We start from the raw sequence: 14,772 nt of genomic DNA on the forward strand, positions 1-14,772 counted from the left end.
TAAGAACTACAAAAACTCTCTGTGTGGTTAACTAAAATGAAAATTTAATTAAAATTAAGTGTTGAATAAAATAAAATATACTATAATTGCAAAAACATGTAAAGGAAAAAACTCATTCAAATTCAGTTGTGGTGAGAAGCTATAGAACTGAATAACTAAGAAATAACAGGATCGTAATTATGACTGATTAGCTTAGCTGGCGCTCACTACCTGGCAAATTTTACATACTATGCAATGCAAAATTTGGCAACATTATGTTAAGAGAGAATTGCACTCAGAGAGCATATACAATAAGTCAGTATGGCCTGGGAAAATACAGGTGGTTGTGTAAAATGGGCAGGAAAGGAGGACAGAATCATAGGGCTGGAAGGGACTTTGGAGCTCTTCTAGCCCAATGTAGCCCAAGGCAGAAGACTTTATTCCATCACATGTTGGTGCTGGTGGCATCTTGAAAGCACAAATGTTCTCAGAAGAGGGTCTTTCTTTTATCTTTCATCTAGCACAGCAAAAGAAAGGGCATTGTAGACCTTTTTGTGGTTAGGAGCTGTGTAAGATATGCAGCTGCTATTACTATATAGGTAGGAATCCTAACTGAAATAATGTTATTGATTTGCTTATGTTCAGTTATCAACAATCATAAATGCAAAATACAACAAATATTGTAATTTTTTTAAAAAAAATGCATTAAATTACATAAAAAACCTAAAAGAATCATGTGAAAGCGCACCAGCAATGACAATGGTAAGAATTTTGCAATCTTCTTAGGCTTCTTTCCATTTTGCATCTATTATAGGCCAGGGGTCAGCAACCTTAAACAATCAAAGAGTGATATGGACCCATTACCCACAGAAAAGAAAACACCAGGAGCCACAAAACCCTTTTGACATCTAAAATGAAGATAACACTGCATATATCGTTTTTTTTTTTACCTTTATGCTATGTATAAAAAAACGATAGCGTGTTGCATTTATGAAATCAATGAACTGCTACAGAGAAAACAATTTTTTATTTCTCCATGCAACAAAAACATTTTGCACTCTGGAAAAAAAAAAGATGGGTTGAAAAGCTCAATAAATCACGTGCCCGGGGGGTGTCGCACATTGGTGGTTGTGACTCATATTTTGAGCAACAGGGAGCCGCAGCAGAGGGATGAAAGAGCCATATGTGGCTCCAGAGCCGCGGGTTGCAGATCCCTGTTATAGGCAATTTAAAGAATGTACTGGCTTACAGTATTGCTTATCCAGGAAAGATAAATTTGTTAGGGTTAAAGTCACTTGATTTCATAGTCAACTCTGCAAAGAACATTTGTGACACATGATTCTTGTGCCATAATACATGGGCATAATAAATAATGGGCACAGAATGATCCTGCATATTTATATAGGTCACCGTATCACATCTGTGGATCTGCTTTTGCAATGTGCATAATAATATATCTTGATGTTGGATTATCTGTACATATTGGCAGGATTTTATTTTTTCTTTAAAAAATATTTTGTATTATAAGAACTAGCTTAGAAGGAGACTCCTTTTTTTACCCCTCCTGTTGTTTTAGACTCACTACTGGCCAATCGTAGCTACTGTATGCTAAACCTTTGGAATTCTGAATAATTTCTATCTAATCATTTCCTCTTTTGCAAGAAAAGACTTTATAAAAAAAATTAAAGGATTGTCTTTTTTTGGGCATTGTGTATGTCAGTCACTGCTATGATTTCATTTATTGCCTAGATCTCTAAAAAAACCTGACTTCACAACAATGAAAGAGCAGAATAATTGCTTTTATTTCAGTGGCTTCTAGAAGAATTAAAATTTGCTCTTTTTTAAGAAGACAAGTGCGGATACACAATATAGGGATCAACAGCCTCCTGTTTCTCACCTCCCTTACTGCCCAGTTATCTTTCCTAACTATAGTTGTCTAACAGCATTAAAAATTATTGTGTTTTTATATTGCACAGAAAAAGGACTTCCCAAGCAAACAGTTTTTTGTTGTATTTGTCATAAAGCCAGAGGACTATACCTGTGGTGGTTCAAGTCCACCCTCCATTCAAGGTAGGCGAGTTATGATCAAGAAGGCCAGGAAGAATACTATCTCTCAATGCTTCTGTTTTGGACATTGTAGTTATCCTATCTAGACTGTCATGGCAATCATAGTGAGACATGTAATTGTTACATAAAATTTAATTTCCTTGAAAGAAGTCAAACTAGGTCCTGGGAAATGGAAGGAAGAGTTTCCAGATCGGCACACACTATGAAGACACTCTGAAGGCATACTGACTGAAGTATGAAATAGTGAGGCCACTCAAAATGTCACTTTAAATGCAGTGTCTTCTGCTCTGACTAACTTTCATGCTGAGCTGGACATGTAAGACGGTGTGAGTCAAGATGCCTTCAGAATATAAGGAGTGATGGCTCAATTTTTTATCTTTCTAATTCAGAAAGAGAGTGTGACCTACACAGATCACTATGGCAATAATGGGGAACCTTTGGGCCTACTTCCTCTTATTTGGGATAAAGGAAAGGCTGTTTAGTTGAGAACGCTACCTTGAGATCAGGGGTGGGTTCTAATTTTTTTTACTACCGGTTCTGTGGGTGTGGCTTATTTTGTGGGTGTGGCTTGGGGGGGGTCATGTGACTGGGTGGGCGTGGCTGGCTGGTCAGAGTCATTTCTGGAAGGTCCTCGCACTTACGACCAGTCCTCGCACTTAACGACCCGACTCATTTGTTTGCTTTTAACACTGATCAGCTGTAGGACGGCCCTTTGAAGCCCCGCGGCAAGAGTTTAAACCGTTTTTTTCCCTTTAGTCATCAGCTGGGACTCAGGAGGCAGCAATAGATTGGGGGTGGGACCAAATAAAAGATAAGAATAATGTGGGGGTGGGTGGGAGGGCGGGGGAGGAGAACCGGTTCGGTGATGTCATATCGTCACTGCTACCGGCTCGGCCGAACCGGACCGAACTGGGAGGAACCCACCACTACTTGAGATACTTAGGCCTCAATTAGCAGCAAGACTTTCCTTCCAGAATAGGAAGCTCAATGCCACAAGCAAATGTATGTTCTCCCTCTCCCCTCTCCCCACTCTCCATTCAAGAATTCTCAACTATTTTAATTTCTTTCTTTTTGGAAGCCATGGCCTAGTACAGTTCTCATGACTTGCAAACTTTTTGCATGATCAAATCATATGTATGCACATGTGTGTATGTACATGTGTGTGCATGTGTGTATTATGTTACTCTTTTTCAGGAAAAACTAACTACACATGGAACCTTCAACGAATGAAGCATCTTGAAGTGACAGTGTTACCTTCAGTTAAAGGTCTTGAAACATAATTTTGTATTTTCTTAAAGTTAACAAAAACCAATGAAGCACTACTATCACTACAAATGTGGCTTTATTAAAATAATACAAAATAAGGCATAACATATTCAGGTGATATTATGAGTTTGCACACTTGCAAGTGCTAACTGATCATTTGATTCTCTCATCCTTCAATTTGCTGTAATCCTATTTGGCACTGATTTTCACTCCAGTACAAATACTGGATTTTGAAGAAATGTTTTCCTTAGAACCACAGAATAGAACAGATGTCAAAGTCTTGATTGCAAATTACCTTACAAACCTATCTTCCAAGTGGAGAATAATATTGAGGATTGCATATAGTAAGAGGAAGAAGTGAGCATTTACCATTAATATGTGAAATTGGAGGGGCAAACAACATGGTAGCAGAGGAGTGGGCTATAATTTCTTCACTTACTAATGGTATATCCTTGTGTCTTTTTCCTAGGCACTGTTTATATACATGCCATCCTTTTCAGTTTTCTGGCTTTCTTCTCCTTCTATCTGGGTGCACTAGTGGTTGGATTTGTCCAGTACATCAGGTATATAGAACATTTAGCACTGTTTAATAAAGCATGTCTCCATTTACTAAAGTGTTTAGGTCTGTATGATGGTATAACATAAGAAAGGGAGGTAGTGACAGATTTTATTTTCCTGGGCTCCAAGGTCACTGCACAGGGGGACTACAGCAAAGAAATTAAAAGATGCTTACTCCTGGGGAGGAATGCTATGGCAAAGTTAGATAGCATACTAAAAAGCAGAGACATCACCCTGCCAACAAAAGTGTGTATAGTCAAGGCTATGGTTTTCCCAGTTGAAATGTATGGTGGTGAAAGTTGGACCATAAAGAAGGCTGAGCGTCAAAGAATTGAGGCCTTTGAACTATGGTGCTAGAGAAGACTCCTGCAAGTCCCTTGGCCTGCAAGGAGATCAAATCAGTCAGTCCTAGAGGAGATCAACCCTGACTGCTCTTTAGATGGCCAGGTCCTGAAGATGAAACTTAAATACTTTGGCCACTTAATGAGAAGGAAGGACTCACTGGAATGAGCCTAATGCTGGGAAAGATTGAGGGCAAAAGAAGAACGGGACAACAGAGAGCGAGGTGGCTGGATGGAGTCATTGAAGCAGTTGGTGTGAACTTAAATGGACTCCAGAAGATGGTAGAGGACAGGAAGGCAACTTGGGTAGGACACGACTTCGCAACTAACAACAACAATATTATTGAACCTTTGTGCCAAAGTAGCTGTTCGTTTCTTAGCAGCAGTATTTTACAATGAAAATGGTCAATAGTTCCACCCAATTCAAAATGATCTTGCCAATTTTTAAAATAACTATTATATAAATGTTATAATTTTATGATAAATAGTTGCCTTTTACTATTTAGAGACATTAATGACATCTACATGGTTATATTTGTGCTTTATTTTAGATTTCGTAGGAAAACATCAATAGGAAGACTTGATGATGGTAATTATGCTAATATATTGTGTTGCTATTATAGAGTTGGATAACATGTCAGGAGTTATTAAGTTCAGTCTTCCAAGTGGACCTAAACATCAAAATATTTTTTGTTGGGGATGCTGTTACGCTCTGTAACAATCATTGATGCCTTGAAGGAGCCAACTTCCTAGAGAAAGTGCAAATAAGGGATAGGTGACTGTCGATATGAATGTTTATCTTTAAATTCAGTTATTTCCTAACTTCCATGCAGTTTCTGCAATAAAATTTGGAATCCTCATCAAATTGATTCTTTTGTCTCTCTCTGTCTCTGTCTCTGTCTCTCTGTCTCTGTCTCTCTTTCTCTCTCATTTTCTCTCTCTCTCTCTCTCTCATCATTTAAGCCATGTGGTTGTAAGTGCAAAGCCATGTGGTTGTAAAGTGCAAAGTCACTTACTACATCACTTAGTGATGGCAATCCTGTCCATCCCTGATCAGTTGTTAATCAAATCCCAGCCAGTCATTAAGTGAGGACCTATCATGTTCCAAGCTATTCCCTTTACAGACCCCCATTGTGATCCGGGGGCTGGAGTCTGGAGGTTGGAGACATGACTGGGAGGATTATGAAGTTCTGAGGGTTGGAGAGGCTGGAGAGCGGCCAAGGACTGGTCATCTGGTCACCTCGGGTACTCTCCCCCCACCCATCTGTGTCTGTGGCCTGGTTTTGGCTTATATGGCCATCCACCTCCAGATTGTGTCCAGCTGCATGTTATCCCTCTCCCTTTTGAACATCTTTCCTCCCTTGCGTTTAATATCATCTCGCCTTTACGGACCGGTCTCCTTTTTCATCTGAGCCCCAGCCGGAGGGTGTCTGGGCAATTGTTATGCGGGAGCTGAGGGGGCTGTTGCCTTTCACCAATGGAGGAACAGACCATCTGACTTTCCTGAGCCATTTCCATATGGGCTAGCCACTGTGAGAGGGTGGCTTGGATCCTTACCTCTGGTTTTGGCGAAATGACACAGGACTCCTCCCACTGCCGTGAGAGGGCAGTGGAGTCCAGCTTAGTGACATTCAGATCCATCTTGCTCCAGTACTTTTAAACTCTTCATCATACCCCTGGACAGACTTTTTACCTCCCATCTATGTTTATGTTTATTGGATGTACACGGAAGCTGTCCTTCTTGCACTACGAGACTCCCCCCTCTCACAGGCCTGGCCCTCCACTCTATCGAGGACCTACCTTGATGACGGGTTTTGGAATCCCAAGAGGTGGCATGTGGCGAAGAGGGGGCTGAGGGGCTTTTTAACTTCTTTTTTAACCTAAGTTTTAAGGGGTTCTGGGGGGGGTAGGGTTGTGGGTTTGGGGGATAACCCACTGAGGGGGAGGCCAGGTCCAACAGTGGACTATGTAACGGGGGGTGCGGGGTTCGGAGTCAATGAGGGGGTTAGAGTCCATACTGAGGAGGGCGATACCATCAGTACTGTAAGTGGGAGGGGCAGATATGGCGGGAGCAGGGGGCCATATCCGGTTATGGGGGCACATGCCCGCTGTCTCTGAGTGGTGGCGCACTCCGGCCCCCAATGCTCCTCTCATTCCCCAGGTTGCGCAGATCCTCAGGGCCCGGGCCTTCGGCTGATGTTGTGCAATGCCAGGTCTGTAGTAAATAAAGCCCCCCTCATTTGTGATCTTGTTCAAGAGGGGGGAGCGGACCTGGCGGGTATTACGAAGACCTGGTTGGGCCAGGAGGGGGGGTTCCCCTGGTTGAAATGTGCCCACCAGGCTTCCGAGCATTCCATCAGCCGAGGGTTCAGGGGAGGGGCAGGGGGGTAGCGGTTGTTATAAAGGAAGGTCTTGGTCCGAAGGAGGTCACTGTGCCTCAGATAACCGGATGTAAGTCCCTCTTTGTGAAGTGGGGTCATGGGGTGCAGGTGGGCCTGCTGATCATGTACCTGGCTCCCTGCGATGTGGCGGCGGCCCTGCCTGAACTGCTCAATGTGATAGCTGGGATGGCGGTTGATACCCTTATGGGTATACCCTTATGACTTATGGGGGATTTCAACCTGCCGTCCGTCGGTGAAACGTCTGAGGCGGCTCGGGAGTTCATTGCTTCCATGATGGCCATGGACCTGACCAACTTAGTTCATGGCCCTACACACATAGGGGGACACACTCTGGACTTGGTTTTCATCTCTGGCCAGTGGCTGAATGGTTTAGATATAGGGGATGTAGTGATTAAACCCTTGTCATGGTCTGACCATTCTCTCCTTCAACTTGACCTTCAAACCACTACACCCTGCTGCAGGGAGGTGGAACCGATTAAGTGGTTCCGCCCCAGGCGCCTGATGGATCCTGATAGGTTCCAGACGGAGCTTGGGCCTTTCCCTGAGGCTCTGGCTCACGACCTGGCTGAAGACCTGGTGGCCGCCTGGGATAGGGCGGCCGCTGGAGCTTTGGACCGTGTCGTGCCTTTGTGGCCTCTGACTCGCCGCTGATCTCACTTAGCTCCCTGGTTCTCCGAGGAGCTGAGGGAGATGAAGCGCCAGAAAAGACGCCTAGAGAGCAGTTGGAGGGCTAGCCTTTCCGAATCCGACCGAACGCTGGTAAGGTCTCATATTAAGACCTACCTAGTGGCAATAAAAACGGCAAAGTTTAATTATTTTTCCGTTCTTATCACATCTGCAGATAACCGCCTAGCCACCCTGTTCAGGGTGACCCGCTCCCTGCTCCATCCAGGAGCGCGGGAGGACCCCTTGGAGGGCAGGACTGAGGATTTTGTGCAGTATCTGCATGACAAAGTCGCTCAAATTCGGGAAGGCCTGGACTCTGACTGGGTAGATACAGGCGGGGTGACCGAGACAGGTCTTGAGAGCGTTATCTGGGAGGAGTTTGACCCAGTGACCCCTGAAGACGTGGACAGGATTCTGGGTAGACCTAGCGCGGCCACTTGTTTATTGGACCCGTGTCCCTCCTGGTTGGTGCTGGCCTCCCGGGAGGTTACATGAGGCTGGCTCCAGGGGGTTGTTAACGCTTCTTTGAGAGAGGGCTACTTTCCCGCCGCCTTGAAAGAGGCGGTGGTGAGGCCCCTCCTCAAGAAGCACTCCCTGGACCTGGCTGTTTTAGCAAATTATCGTCCAGTCTCCAACCTTCGCTTTCTGGCGAAGGTTGTTGAGAGTGTGGTGGCGCGACAGTTTCCCCAGTACCTGGATGAAGTGGTCTATCTCGATCCGTTCCAGTCGGGCTTCAGGCCTAGGCACAGCACGGAAACGGCATTGGTCGCATTGGTTGATGATCTCTGGAGGGCTCAGGACAGGGGCTGTTCCTCTGTCCTGGTCCTGTTAGATCTCTCAGCGGCTTTTGATACCATCGGCCATGGTATCATGCTGCACTGGTTGGAGGGGTTAGGGGTGGGGGGCACCGGGTTGCGGTGGTTCTCTTCCTTCCTCTCTGACCGGTTGCAGGTTGTGTTGACGGGGGGGCAGAGGTCGACCCTGAGGCGTCTTGTATGTGGGGTGCCACAGGGGTCGGTCCTCTCGTCCCTTCTATTCAACATTTATGTGAAGCCGCTGGGTGAGATAATCCGTGGTTTCGGGGTGAAGTACCATCAGTACACTGATGACACTCAGCTGTACATCTCCACCCTGGACCACCCCAATGATGCCCTTGACGTGATGTCCCGGTGTCTGGAGGCCATACGGATCTGGATGGGGAGAAACAGGCTCAAACTCAACCCATCCAAGACCGAGTGGTTGTGGCTTCCGGCGTCCCGATATAGTCAGTTGGTGCCATCTCTGACTATTGGGGACGAGTCGTTGGCCCCCACAGAGAGGGCTCGCAACTTGGGTGTCCTCCTGGATGCACGGCTGTCTTTAGAAGAACATGTGACGGCTGTGGCCAGGGGTGCTTTTTATCAGGTTCGCCTGATTAGCCAGTTGCGTCTTTTTCTGGATCGGGACTCCTTACGCACGGTCACTCATGCCCTCATCACTTCCCGCCTGGACTACTGCAATGCTCTCTACATGGGGCTCCCCTTGAAGAGCACCCGGAGGCTCCAACTGGTCCAGAATGCGGCTGCGCGGTTGATTATGGGAGCATCATGGCGCTCCCATGTAACACCTCTCCTGCGTGAGCTGCACTGGTGGTCCTCCGGGTGCGATTCAAGGTGTTGGTGACCACCTTTAGAGTGCTCCATGGCTTAGGGCCTGGATATTTACGGGACCGCCTTCTGCCACCGAGAGCCTCCCACCAGCCAGTACGCTCCCACAGAGAGGGGCTCCTCCAGGTGCTGTTGGCCAAACAATGCCGACTGGTGGCCCCCAGGGGGAGAGCTTTCTCTGTGGGAGCACCTGCCCTCTGGAACGAGCTCCCCCCAGAGATGATTCCAGACTTACGTACTTTCCGTCGGGCCCTCAAAACCTTTTTATTTCATCGTTGGGCTGGCCTAATCTCTCCAAATGTGTATTTTAATTTGGATTTTTAATGGGGGATTTTAACTGTTGGGCCAAAATGTTTAATTTATTTTTAAATTGTTTTTAAATTTTGTATTTGATGTTTTTTTACTTCTGGCTGTTCACCGCCCTGAGTCCTTCGGGAGAAGGGCGGTAAATAAATTTAAATATTAAATTGAATTAAATTAAATTCCCATCCCCCTTCCAGAGATTCCATCTGATTTATTAAAATCTTATGTTGAACTATTTAATTTTCTTTGGTTGTATGCCAGTCAGAAGTCCCATCTGATGTTTATTCATCAGCTACAGTGTATAGATACTACCCTGGATATCATTAAAATTTGCCATTTTTTTTTTCCAGACAAAAAATCAGCAGAATTTTAACATACAGGTCTGCTCAAAACTCTACATGGTGCAAAAATGTAGGGTACCCAGGGGAGCTACAATATCACTACAACTGAAGTCTCTTCCATTTCATTCTATTTAGGCTTAGATTCTGCTGATTTTCATCTTCTGTCACTTCTGGTATGATGAGCCAACTTATATGAATTATTCAAGACGGCCTTTTCTATTTCCTTGCCCAATCCAACTGCTTAACCGGAAGGCGTTTGTTGACACTTTTTCACCAAAGAACAAACAGCCTCTGCTATTAAGGGATTTTTGTAATCTCAATGGCCCTGACTTTTTCTTCATTTTTCTTTTTGTATTTCTTTTGTATTGAGATGTATAATTCTCCGTGATATAGATGATAAAGCTATAAACTTATATGAGCAAGAAAAGGGGATATTGTATTTTGATCCCTCTACCACCATTAATGTCACATGTGATCTATCTCAATCTATACCACATTGCTCAGTTTGTGTCTGGGTGTTTTATCCTTGGGGTGGACAAGCTTCTGCCTTAGTGTATTCTTGGGTTTGAAGTGTGCACCTATGTTCTGTTGGCTGAAGGTCCTCTTGAGTTTTCCGATATTCCTGCAAGATATGGAAGAGAACAATAAACAAAGCAACGTTGTCATTCCCTACATTGCAGGAATAGCAGAAAAGCTCAGGAGGATGTTCAGCCAACACAACATACACTGAAAACTTCATACATATATTATAATCATGCTATTAAATAGAAGTAAACAATTTTATAGACAACAGGTAATAATTTATCAAGTAACTTTTAAGAAATAAACTTATTTCTTACGACACAGAAAACTATAAACAACTAAGCTCTTTATAATGTGAAACTTAAATAGATTCATTAAGTGACTTGTACGTTCTGAGTTCCCCAAAGTGGGAGTTTTGTTTTCTGCTGCCTGGGTTAGGCCACAATAATGGAAATGTGGCAATTAAGAGGGTTCCTCAGCCTGAATGGTCCATCCTTAAATCCTTGAGATAACTCAAGGATTCTGCTCTTGACTTGGCCCTCCACCTTCCTTTTCAAGGGTTCCTTTTTTGTATTTGCTATTTTCAGAAAATTGGGTTGTCATCAACTGATAGTAACAGAGGGTATAACATACTGCTTGGCAATGCCTAAAGCCAAATGGAAGGAGACATCTCTTTTCAATTCAAAATAATTGGTTATCCTCTCTGTTGGGCCCTTTGGACAGTTGAAAGTAAAAAGCCATTTCTTGTTGGTTTACCTTGTAGGTCCTGGGACTATGGCTTCTTCTCATCCTATCACTGCCAGCACCCCTGAAGGAAGCAGCTATGGAGCTATAGGTATAGTAAATCTTCAGTCTCAGAAATGTTTGCTATGTCTGCATCCTGTATTTAGCTAATAAAAATAGTGCATTTATGTCTATGAGCTGTTGCTTGAAGTTGAGGGCAAACTTGTCATTTTCAGTTTTGTTTCTCATCTTTTCTGCTGTATTTTTGTTTTAGTCCATTTCTGTATCCATTTCTTTCCAAATATGTTCTTCTTCTCACATACACATATTTTTATACTCTTTGTCTAATGTGGAGGGAGTCAGCTTTTCACAGCTGGAAAGATCATTGTTAATCTCAGAATCATGTAAAATGGGAAGAGCCATGGTACATGCTGTGTATGGCAGAGTCAAGATTTTCAGCAGTAGTAGCTCTGATGATGTTACCCAGTTTGTAGGTAATAAAATGTCTCCATGAACACAGCCAAGCTCAGAGAACACCACAGACCCAACAGTTCTATCATCTATCTATTTGACAGGCTATCTGGCTGTCTATTTTATCTATCATCTATCTATCTCTACTGATAGACAGAAAGAGAGAGAGAGAGAGAGAGAGACATACATAGAGGCAGAAACAGAGTAGCGGTAGAGATATACTGCAGCTGCCAAAAAAAGTAGATGCAGTCCTAGATTGCATCAACAGAGAAATAGTATCAAGATCATGTGAAGTATCATGCAGAATATTAATACCAGTATATACTGCACTGTTAAGACCATACTTGGAATACTACATCCAGGTCTGGTCACCATGATACAAAAAAGATGTCGAGGCTCTAGAAAGTCAGAGAAGAGCAATATATGATGAACATTTGCAGGAACTGAGTATATCTTGCCTAACAAAGAGAAGGACCAAGGATGACATGATAGCAATCTTCTAATATTTGAGAGGCTGTCACAAAGAAAAAGGGAGTCAAGCTATTCTCCAAACCAGGGATGGAGCAGAAAATGGAGACATAGGCAGAATTCATACCCATGTAAGAAGCAGAAATGAAGATAGAAGTGAAAATTATGAAGATATGATCTGACAGGGGCACTAAAAACATTGAAGAGACATGATGATCCTTGCCTGCTTGCATTTGTTGTTGTTTGGCAGTATAAAAAAACCCAATATTCATTGTTCAAGCCTTATGAGAAAGACTTTCAACATTACTATAATGTTGTGTACATGACTCACATAAAAATAAACAAAACAACCAACTTTTGTACCACAATTTTCATTTTCAGATGAATCAAGCTCCAGTGGAGGTCAAGAATTATCAACTCTAGATCGTAGGCCTCCTTGTGGCAGTGATACAGACAGCTCAGTGGAAGAGGAGAGTGATTTTGACACTATGCCTGAAATTGAAAGCAACAAGAATGTAATCCGCACTAAGGTATCTCTTGCAAATGGCTTTTGCATTTTTATAGGAATTTTTTTTAACGTATCCTTTCTCTACCAAGGAAATATGCCCAGAAATTAACACACTTTTATAATTTTTTATCACAATGTTCTGCAAAGATTTGTTGATAGAAAGCTTTTTAGTTATAAATGTCTGGCCTCCAAAGAAGGTTTAATTAATCAGGTTCTCATTTGTTATTTATAATTAGCATTGAATAGTATTGCTTATTTTATTTCATGGCATTTGTCATTTTTATTAGATTTTTTAATCCCACCTTTATTATTCTATAAGTAACTCAAGGCAGCTAATATATCTAATACTTCTTCATCCTTCTATCTAAGTCAGGGGTGTAAAACTCAAGGCCTGGGGGCTGGATCCAGCCCATGGGGTGCTTAGATCTGGCCCGTGGGACTGCCCTGGAAACATCGAAGGACCGGCATGCAGTGCCTCAGCCTGGCCCTCCCAAGCTCCATTTCCGGTGGCAGCATGCTGGAGCAGGTCATCGCAGCCGAAAATGGAGCTCGGGAGGGCCACCTGTGCCCCTCCCAGGGTCTGTTTTTGCTGGCAGAGTACTGCAGGAGGCAGTCACAGTGCAAAACAGAGCTCAGGAGGGCTGCCTGCGTGGAGGAGGAGGTAAGCGCAGCCGGATACCCCCTCTGGGAAGCAGGGTTGGGCTGGGCTGTGGGTCCTAGTGCCCTGGGATCTTGAGGGCCAGGCTGGGTGCTTGCCCTCCACTGCCTAGGGCTCTGGACAGCCTATGCTGCCATCCAGGGATCCTCTGTAGGGCGTGGCCTAAGTGGGACGGTGAGGCTCCTCTGGAGGACAAGGGTTTGACGCTCTCCCTGGTCTTGCCTTGCTCCACTGAAGACAATGGATCCCCCCAGCCCTGCCTGGGCCACCCCAGGTGCCTTTGACATGATTGACATCTAGCTGACCATGCCCACACCAGCCCCCAAGGTCAAACACAACCTTGATTTGGCCCTCAGCGAAATTGAGTTTGCCTGATCTAAGTCATCTATCCAGCTTTCCTCTCTAAGGTAGGATTAGAACTCACAGTCCACTGGTTTTTAGGCCAGCACCTTAACCACTACACCAAATTGGCCCTGTATTTTCACATTTTATTGTTAATTGGTCCCAAAATCTAGTTTTACAGTGTTGTAACCTAAATAAATACTTCATAACTATAGATTTAGGATATAGCCTATTAGTTCAGGCAGTTGTATTTTTTTGCAAACAGTAGTGGATTAGGTGGATTAATGCTGTTTTGAGTGTAAATGATAAATATCTCTCTCTCTCTCTCTCTCTCCCTCCCTCCCTCCCTCCCTCCCTCCCTCTCTTCTTCCCACCCTTCCAGCATCATGTTTGTCAAGCAGATTTTAGCCCAACATGATGGTTGTGACTGTGAATCACTCTCTGTTTAATCACAAACTGTGTGATTCAATCCTTTCTGTCAAAATGTTTACTGTCAAGAACTGGAGTGAAATAAATCTTTTATTAACTTACATTGTGCACAGTTTTTGAATATGGTTCAGGTCACACTGGTAAGACAATATGTTAAAATTCAGGAAATTGTACTCAGATATCTTACTGTAAGGGAATAAATTTGGATTCATGTGCTTGCCCTGATAGCTTGAAATGACAGTCCTGAGCTGAAAAGCTAGATTGTATTTTAATCCTTTTAATCTTTTTAAAGGACTCTGAAGATCTTGTCCTCTTTCTTTTTAGATGTTCCTTTATCTGTCAGACCTATCCAGAAAGGATCGGAGAATTGTCAGCAAAAAGTATAAAATTTATTTCTGGTAAGTTACTAACAAGTTAACAGAATTCATTTTTTTAAACTGAACTCATCTTTCTCTCTCCTTTTCATAAATTAAAAAGAATCCTTACAGGAGATTTTCTTTGTGAAATAAGAGTATAACATCAGCCTCATACTGGTTAAATATGGGATTCCCAGGGCAAAATTTCAGAAATTTGCACTGATTCACCTAGAAGAGAAGTAGGTTTCATTGTTTGTTTCTGGGGTGAGTGCCCAGAATGGGCAGACTTTATACTGAGGTAACAGGGACCTGAGCTTTAGAGGCAATGACCACAGCACTTTGCATAGTAACCAGAAATCTAGTGGCAGCTAATGCAACACCTCAATATGAATGTTAGCCCTTTAGGCCTGGTCAGGAGTGATTGGAACACTATTTTATTGATTTAGGCCAATGTTTCTTAAATTGTAGCCCAAGGACCCCTGAGCATCCCACAAGACATCTCGGAGATCCATGAAATCAAATCATTTGCTAGATATTAAAGATGTTAGCAAAAATTGAAAAAGTGACAATTTTCATCATATTTTTTTTATTGTTAAAAAGTAGGATTTCTACATGAAAAATATTTCAGTATTTTATGGGTTTAATATTGTTATTTTTACACAATGTACAAGGCATCCATAGTAACAGAGTCTTCAGTCCCTGACAAGATTTTCTCTTTGTTACCTT

At 43.2% G+C, this 14,772-nt stretch overlaps 1 protein-coding gene across 5 annotated transcripts in view; it reads left to right on the top strand.

Annotated features, from left to right (window-relative positions):
* Positions 1-14,772, top strand: part of SIDT1 (SID1 transmembrane family member 1) — a 69,786-nt gene that overhangs the window by 28,445 nt on the left and 26,569 nt on the right. For all 5 annotated transcript variants that reach the window (XM_034411109.3, XM_034411110.3, XM_087888359.1 and 2 more), the window contains 7 exons: positions 1,956-2,049; positions 3,241-3,312; positions 3,782-3,875; positions 4,763-4,800; positions 10,855-10,926; positions 12,135-12,283; positions 14,015-14,088. In XM_034411109.3, coding sequence (XP_034267000.2) covers positions 1,956-2,049; positions 3,241-3,312; positions 3,782-3,875; positions 4,763-4,800; positions 10,855-10,926; positions 12,135-12,283; positions 14,015-14,088 — 593 coding nt within the window. The remainder of the gene's footprint in view (positions 1-1,955; positions 2,050-3,240; positions 3,313-3,781; positions 3,876-4,762; positions 4,801-10,854; positions 10,927-12,134; positions 12,284-14,014; positions 14,089-14,772) is intronic.

The sequence above is a fragment of the Pantherophis guttatus genome, chromosome 2, assembly GCF_059756535.1.
Source record: "Pantherophis guttatus breed Tessera chromosome 2, ASM5975653v1, whole genome shotgun sequence".
Lineage (NCBI taxonomy): Eukaryota > Metazoa > Chordata > Lepidosauria > Squamata > Colubridae > Pantherophis > Pantherophis guttatus.